The 8,432-nt window shown below is 45.9% G+C and overlaps 1 protein-coding gene across 1 annotated transcript; it reads left to right on the top strand.

Moving 5' to 3' along the window:
• AKAP14 (A-kinase anchoring protein 14) lies at positions 1-8,432 on the top strand. The gene is made up of 5 exons (XM_060137279.1): positions 1-111; positions 201-292; positions 4,808-4,987; positions 7,652-7,704; positions 8,243-8,432. Exons 1-5 carry the CDS (start codon positions 21-23, stop codon positions 8,430-8,432), a joined length of 606 nt encoding a protein of 201 aa, XP_059993262.1. The 5' UTR covers positions 1-20.

The raw sequence follows: 8,432 nt of genomic DNA, 5'->3' as shown, positions 1-8,432 counted from the left end.
TAAAGGTCCCTACAAGCCAGATGATGGATACAGAAGACACTCAAAATGTAACTGAACTAGCTCTAGCTGTAGCCAAGAATGTCATCGCTGCTGCCATCAAGTTCGTGGAAGGTAGTAATCCTGTTGGGGTGCGTAAAGGATGGTCTCATTATGTAACAGCACACTAGGAGGCAACTAATAAACTCATACCTTGTTTGCAGAAGCCGAAAAGCCCATCAAAAATATCGACTGGATCACACAGGGTGAATTCACAGAAGAAAGGGGCCGTAAACAAATTGAGGATTTCGTTTCGGTAAGTCCGTTGACCACTCCAGCTCAGCACAAAGGGGAAGAACAATTAAAAGGCTCCTGTTTGGGCTTCCCTGGTGGCGCAGTGGTTGAGAGGCCGCCTGCTGATACAGGGGACACGGGTTCGTGCCCCGGTCCGGAAAGATCCCTCATGCTACGGAGTGGTTGGGCCCGTGAGCCATGGCCGCTGGGCCTGCGCGTCCGGAGCCTGGGCTCTGCAACGGGAGAGGCCACAACAGTGAGAGGCCCACGTACCGCAAAAAAAAAAAAAGGCTCCTGTTTGATGCAAAGTGGAAGTCCTTCTAGGAAGCCTAAGCAATGATATCACAGGCGACCTGAATAAGTAAAAACTGTCCTCATCTGGGTTGCAAAGTCAAGATGGGATAGTCTTTGAAGGTGAAAAGCCAATTGTATTTTCCAGTGTTTGTGTCTTCCTCACCGTACACTTCCCTAGGAAAATCGGATATTCTCAGCTAAGCAATTTCCCCATGCTGCTGCTCTAAATGGGGGCCTAGTGGCCTAAGGAGGGAGATGCCCCTCTAAAACAGGGGTTCTCCAGCCCCAGCTTTAGAGTTCTCATATTAACAGAGGGGATGCACACAGATCACGAGTCTTTTTGATTTAGCTTTGGAATGTATTCACTGTACAGTCAGATGCACATGCTCATGAATTTCTTTTCTTTTTCCTCCTGGTCCTGGCTCTGACCTATTTGTGTGGCTTATCCCAGCAGCTCTGGGGAGAAGGCCCTGGGTGGCTTTGCATAACTGGCGGGGTGGATGAAGAAGAATGGCCTGAAATCCCCACTCACTGTATTTCCTTAGAAGAGAAACCAGTTGAAATTGGTGGAGGCAAACTCCCCCAGCCTGGGAGAAGTCTCCAGCTGTCTCTGTTCCTCTGATCAGCCCATCCAAGCCTTCCACCCTAAGGGCACTTTCCCAGGCCCAGGAAGGCTTGGTCAGGTGGGAAGGAGGAAAAAGGTCAGGGGTTCCTGGCTCCACACCCTCCATCCGTGATTGCGGCACGGCTCGCCATTGCCATTGCAAGGGGTATCAAGAGCACAGTGAAGAGAAACGGTGCAAAGTACTAGTTACTCTTGGGCCTTCCTGCTCTGGAGCACATCTCCCATTTGGGTTGGGGCAAAAGTGACTGCCTGCTGCACCCAAAGTCTGTGAATCAGACTGAAATTGGACACAGAACAAGCAGGAAAATGTTGCCCTGCAGATCCTACTGGTTCTGAGTAAAAGGCAAAGGTCAGTCCGGACAGTGGCCTATAGGGCCCGACATAATCTGAGTCTCCAACCCCACTTCCTCCCAACTGACTGCTCAGACTCCATCACCCACCACCTTCTCCCCATTCACCTTCCTCACTCCAGCCATACTTGCCTCCTTGCTGTTCAACTGCCAGGCATGCTCCCACCTCAGGGCCTTTGCACTTGCTGTTCCCTCTGCTGGAACCCTCTTGCCTGAGATCTACTCTCATCGTTCGCACTTTCCCTCTCTTCAGGTCTTTGTTAGGACGCCTTTTGCTCACTGAGGCATTTCCTGGCCACCTCATCTAAAATTGCACCCATCTCTCCTCTTATTTTTTTTTTCCATTAGCACTTACCTCTACCTATGATATTAGATTTTATTTACACTATTGCCTTTTTTCCATCACCAGACCACATGATCCATGAGGGCAGAGACTTTTGTTCATTGCTCTGTCCCCAGGCCTTAGAAAGGTCAGGTACATAGAGGATGTTCTATAAATATGTGTTGAATACATGAACAGATTTATTCTCTCCATACCATTATTCTTCACAGATGAAAAGCTAAGTCAAGGGCTGTTGTGAGGACACAGAAAATTAGAAAGTAGAAGGTGATGGAAAAGGTAAAAGCTCTATATAACTCCTGACATAAAATCACCCTGTTCCCAGCCCCACTAATGCAGCAAGCCCTAGAAGTGAAGTCTATCATCTAAGTGCTAGGCATTTCTGATGGAGAACTTTCTCAAGCCTATTGCAGATTTCCCGGAGTCCACCATACACCAGGGGACAGCAAATTAGGAGTTACCATTTCCTGAGTGAGCACTGCTATGTGCCAAGCACCACTAAGCACTTCACATGCATTATCTCATTTAATCCTCACAACAAACCTGTGTATAGGTACCTCAGTGTACCCATTTTACAGATGACGAATCTTGAGGCTCAGAGAGGTTGGGCAATTTGTTCAAAGTCTTTCTTTTTTTTTTTTTTTGCGGTATGCGGGCCTCTCACTGTTGTGGCCTCTCCCGTTGCGGAGCACAGGCTCCGGATGCGCAGGCTCAGCGGCCATGGCTCACGGGCCCAGCCGCTCCGCGGCATGTGGGATCTTCCCGGACCGGGGCACGAAACCGTGTCCCCTGCATCGGCAGGCGGACTCTCAGCCACTGCGCCACCAGGGAAGCCCCAAAGTCTTTCTGATTAACCAGCAAAATGAAGTTTTGATCATAGGTCTGTCTGATATACTTCTTCCACCTTAACAGGAAAAGTACTTTTTGATGACAGAAATAATGCAGTTTACTATCAATGAAAAATGCAAATTCAAAAGATTTTAAGGCATTGCAATGTGAAATGGGGCACGGGTTCAATCCCTTGGGAACTAAGATCCCGCATGCCATGCGGTGCAGCCCCCCCCCAAAAAAAAAGAATGATTAAATCTGGTATCACAAGGCTTGTGTGTTTGTGGGGAGGGAACTGATGCACTTATACATTGCCAGTGGGCATAATAATTGGTTAATTTTCTTCAGGAATGCAATCTTGCAACAAGAATATACAAATAAGTTCTTAATATAAGAAAAACTGGAAAATCCCCCATGCCTATCACCATACTTAAAATATTTTTACAATAAGACATCATTATTAAAAAAAAACTCTGAGCAAAAAGACACAAAGTAGAAAATGAAAGTTCCCAGATCTACTCCCTCAAATGTCACTTATCATCGATAACAGTTTTGTGCATATACTTCCAGGTGCCTGTTGATTTTGAGTGTCCAGTAATATGTAATTGGCTAAGCCATCCATGGTAGAGTAGCACAATGAGATACTGCTTCCTGGAAGTGAGTATATGAAGCAATGTTATGTAAAAATGATAAAACATGGGATAACACACACTCACTGCACAGAGATAAAAATGGGAAGAGAGTGGCCTGATGGAGATAGCTGAATTTACTGCGTCTAAGGCTGCTTTAGAAAATCCTAGAACTGAGACATCTGATGGGGTGGAGAGAGCACTGCTCGGGAGCCCTCCGAGCTGGCTGCTCGGGAGCCTGGGTCCCAGCTGTTGTGTGGGATTGTCCCTTCCTATTTCTAGGCCCCAGGATCCTCATCTGCAAAGTGAGGGGCCTTGTTAGATGATCTTTAGGGACCACTCCAATGCTACAAAGTCTGTGATTGTGTGACAGATTAAACATTAGGCCTGAAAAAGTATATCAAGTAACAGAAAGGTTGGGAAAAAAAAGACATGCTCCAACGGGCCTCATGGGGTTGGCTGTCAGACTCCTTCAGTGAAAGGGAAAATGATCTATGTAAGAAGACACAGAACTGATCTCAAGGAATCTAGGGTCTGGTGCTCCTCTCTGGCTAACTGAAACAGCCAATTGGGTATAAGTTTGAAATAAAGTTAGCTGAGGCAGAAGGCCAGCCTACATTTTTTTTTTTAAAGGAAGGCCTAAAGTCTTTTTACCATCTCCTCCCAAACTCTCTCTCTACATCAGTGGGATTGTTAGACAATCCTTCCTTCCTTCCTTCTGTGGACCTGCATCTTAATTCAAGATCTTTTTTAGGAAGATTTCTGTGCCCCAATAGCCAGTGCAACGGTGTTCTGTTGAACCTGTTGAACACCTCTGGCATTCAAGGCCTGGTGCTCAGACTCAAGGCTACATCATGCCTTGTGCGGACCATAGGTGTTAGTAAGATCTGTGCTTTGGAGGGGGAAGCTTCTCCAAGGGATCTGAGGGATCTGAATGATCCCCTGCCTGATCTATTCCTTTTCTGACCTTATTTTACCTACCACCTAGGGCTGCAATGAATTGAGTCTGATTTTCCAAAACAGCTTGTGAAATCAGCCCCCTTACTTTCTAGTCACACCTTTAGGTCTTCTGGAGTACAGTGAGCAGAACACGTGTTCTAAGCACTTTCTAATTATTTTCCAATTAACCAAAGTTGCCTTCCAAGAAAAGGTCTGGAAGGAGGTTAGCGTGTATGTGTGTGTGGTGTGTATGTACACACACACTGAGCGTGGGCCCCTGAGCTCCAAAGCCCAATCTCAAGCAATGTCTGCACTATTCACTTATTTGACATTTTAGCTCCACCTTTTCTCTCCCCTACCTGTGGAGATAAGCGGGGGTTGACTGTAGTTTGTATCCCAGTCAAAAGTGTTAGAAATGGATCCAGAAGCAGGGCTGTAACCCCTACTGTTGTGCGCTGCCTTCGTCTAGACAGCTTGAACACAAGTCTGCTTTTCTTCCTTTGTGTGCTTTTTATTTTTTCCTATGAAACAGCACTGGAAGTATCACGGCCGCTGGGTGCACTACACAGAGTTTTTAAAGAGGGAAGATGTGATTCACAGCTTCCACTACATCTACTGTGTACACTGGAGCATCCCAACTGCTCGGAGACCCATACCACGAATCAGTGCCAGCGTCTACTTCACCATCAAGATCAACACAAACAAACCTCCGGTAAGCGCTTTCCTTTTCTGCCCTGTTCCCTTCGGTGAGGCTTCGACGAGAATAGAGACTTCTCTTGTCAAGGCCATTGATGGGCCCCTTCTTTGTGAAACAGAACAGTCATATTTCTGTCCTCGTCTCGCTTGGCCCATCTGCAGCACTTGCCATAGCTGATCACTCCCTCCTCCGTGAAATATTCCATTTGGCTTCTAGAACAACATTCTCTCCTGGTTTTCCTCCTGCCTCACTGACCATTCGTTCTCTACTGGTCTACTAGCCTCTCCTCCTCTCACCAACCTCTTCATGTTGGAATGTCCCAAAACTCAGGCCTTGGATCTTTTCTCTAGCCTAACCTCCTTGATGATCTTATCCAGTCTCCTGGCTTTAAATGCCACCTCTAGCTCATGATTCCCAAATTTCTATCTCCAGCCCAGATTTCTGCAACTTGGATGTTTAATAAACATCTCACTTATTGTATCCAAAACTGAACTTCTGATTTGCCTTTCCAAGTCCGACCTACCTGCGCCTTTCTCATCTCAGCTGATGGCCAAAATCCTTGGCGTCATCCTTGACTCTTCTTTTTCACTCACATCCATTAGGAAATCCTGTTGGTCCTACCTTCAAAAATAGGCCCTGACGGGACTCCCCTGGTGGCGCAGTGGTTAAGAATCTGCCTGCCAATGCAGGGGACACGGGTTCGAGCCCTGGTCCGGGAAGATCCCACATGCTGCGGAACAACTAAGCCCGTGCGCCACAACTACTGAGCCTGTGCTCTAGAGCCCGTGAGCCACAACTACTGAGCCCGCGTGCCACGAGTACTGAAGCCTGCGCACCTAGAGCGCATGCTCCACAACAAGAGAAGCTACCGCCATGAGAAGCCCGCGCACTGCAACTAAGAGTAGACCCCGCTTGCTGCAACTAGAGAAAGCCGCGCACAGCAATGAAGACGCAACGCAGCCAAAAAACAATTAAAAAAAAAAAGGCCCTGAATCCAAGCGTTTCTTCCCACTCCACCTCTACCACCCTGGGCCAAGACACCATCATCTCTCACCAAGGTTATTTCAATAGGCTTCTAACTAGTCTCTCTGCTTCCACCCTTACCCACATCCTGTCTCTTTTCAGCCAGCCGAGTGAGCCTTGGAAAAATGAAGTTATGTCACGCGTCTGTTTTGAACATTCCAACATGCTTTTCAAACTTCAAAGTGCATGTGAATTACTCAGGGGTCTTGTTAAAAGGAAGATTCTGATTCAGCAGGTCTGGGGCTCAAACTTCTGCATTACAAAGAAGCTCCCAGGTGATGCTGATGCTGCAGGTCCACAGACCATACTTTGAGTAATGAGGGCCTACAGGCCTTGTGTGATCTGGTTCCTTGTTATTTCGACTTTCCCGTTACTCCTTCCCCCTCACTTACCCTGCTCCAGCCACTCTGATCTTGCCACTCCTTAAATAAGCCAGGTATTGTCCCTCCTCAGGGCTTCTGCGCTTGCTGTTCCCTTTGACTGGAACCCTCTCCCCTAGGTACGTGCACAGCCTGCTGGCTCACCTCCTCCACTGCACTTTCTACCCCACCCCCATGATTTTGCTTTCCCTCCATAGCACTTTATCACCTTCTGATCTTCTATGTAACTTCTTATCTTGTTATACCCTGCTCCCCCACCAGAATGTAAGCTTCAGGAAGGCAGGGATTTCTGTCTTGCTGTAAAACAAAGCCTGGTAAATAGCAGGCACTCAATAAATACTTGAAGGAATGACTGCTTGTAGCCACTAGGTCGACCGTGAATATGAAATATGTTGATAGCTGGTGTGAAAGGAGTCCAAATAACATGTATGAATCCAAGGCTAGGGTCCTTAGGACAGGGTTGGTACCAAGCATAATGCCTGGAATACAGGAGACATAAAAATGTTATTTCCCCTCTGCTTTCATCCTTTCAAAGTTATTTGAGGCTCTGCCTGACTCTAAGGCTTTATATATGACCACACAGTGAGCCAACTATGTCCTATATTCATCCTATCCTAGTACAAACTTACCTAGTTGGAGAGTTTGGAACCTGGAGTGATCTAAAGAGGTAAAATCTGTGAGTTCTCACTTCTCCTGGTCATATATCCTGCCATCAGCTGTCTTGCTAACTGGCGAGCTCTAAGATCGGAACGTGAGGCTGCTGGAGGTGAATGAGACCATGACAAGAGACCACACAGAGAGAGGGCTTGGGAACCTGGCTCTCGCTCAGAATTCCGAGTATAATTTTGGAGGGGACACTGGATGGGGACCACTGAGACGGCATTACAACCTAGATTTTTATGCTGCTTTTAAAATGTTTTTGAACCATGTTCATCTATATGGTTTCATTCTTAGGCCATCCTTACGAGGTAAGTTGGTTGAGTGAAACTGGAGCACGTAAAGAAGGCACATGACTTCCTCATGCTCCTAGTAATGAGAGCACAGCCTCTCTTGACTTGTTTTCAATTTTGTGGATACTCTTAAGGTATTTGTTGCCAAAAAGATCTTTTGGGGAACACAGGTTTGGAGTGAAAAAGAACTACTACCTACAGACCTCCAACTCACAGGGAAAATGAATTCTAGAAATTGAGGAGTCTACTTATGGACACTTGTAGCAATGGAAAGAATCATGAGTTGCCGTGACTGGTCTTGGCTGACAGGTGTCTTTTTCTCTTAGGATACACCCATTGATGTCTCTTACGTCTTTGAGAGCCATTCAGTGGTTCACAGGTAATGAACATTTAGAGACTTACTTTAAAAGGGTGGTGGGAAAACTCATCACACTCCAGGAGCCCAGCAGGCCCACAGCCACAGGTAATTTACGTAATGGTCACTTTTCTTCTTTGGACCACCTACTCCATTAAGATGGGCTGAAAGTAGGAGTCTGCCTTTGTTCTAGAAAATTGTTTTTATTTTTAGTGTCTCGTTTTTCAGTGATTATAAATGTGAGGATTAGTTGCTGGAGTAGGGTGGGGCCAAGGTAGGTCATGTCTACTGTTTCTATGTGAAACTTCACAGTCACATGGAACTAACTCACATATAATAATTCCTTTTATTTGTACAGCTCTCTCTTAAAGAATCTTTACATATAAACTCATTAAGCCTTTTATTGAATGGGCCTAAGGAACAGAGACGACCTTTGTCCCCCACCCACAAAAGGCATTTTGCTCACTAGAAATGTAACAGAGTAAACAGGTAATCAATCCCTGGCTCAATGTTTTGTTTCATTTTAAAAGCTTCTGTTGTGTTTGTTTTTCTTCCTCTGCAGACCAGGAACGACTCACTTTCAAGAAAAATGCCTGAGGGACATTATTGAGGGCAAATATATTTTAATGAATTCAAATATCTTCCAATTAAACAGAGTCAGAATCTTCCCGAATATTTTAGGAATAGATTTCTCATCGGAGTGTGTTAAAAATACAATACTGTACATTGAACCACAGAATAGTATTGAATAA

The sequence above is a fragment of the Lagenorhynchus albirostris genome, chromosome X (genome assembly GCF_949774975.1).
Source record: "Lagenorhynchus albirostris chromosome X, mLagAlb1.1, whole genome shotgun sequence".
Lineage (NCBI taxonomy): Eukaryota > Metazoa > Chordata > Mammalia > Artiodactyla > Delphinidae > Lagenorhynchus > Lagenorhynchus albirostris.
Note: the sequence above shows the minus strand (reverse complement) of the source record. Positions and strands in the feature narration are given on the sequence as shown.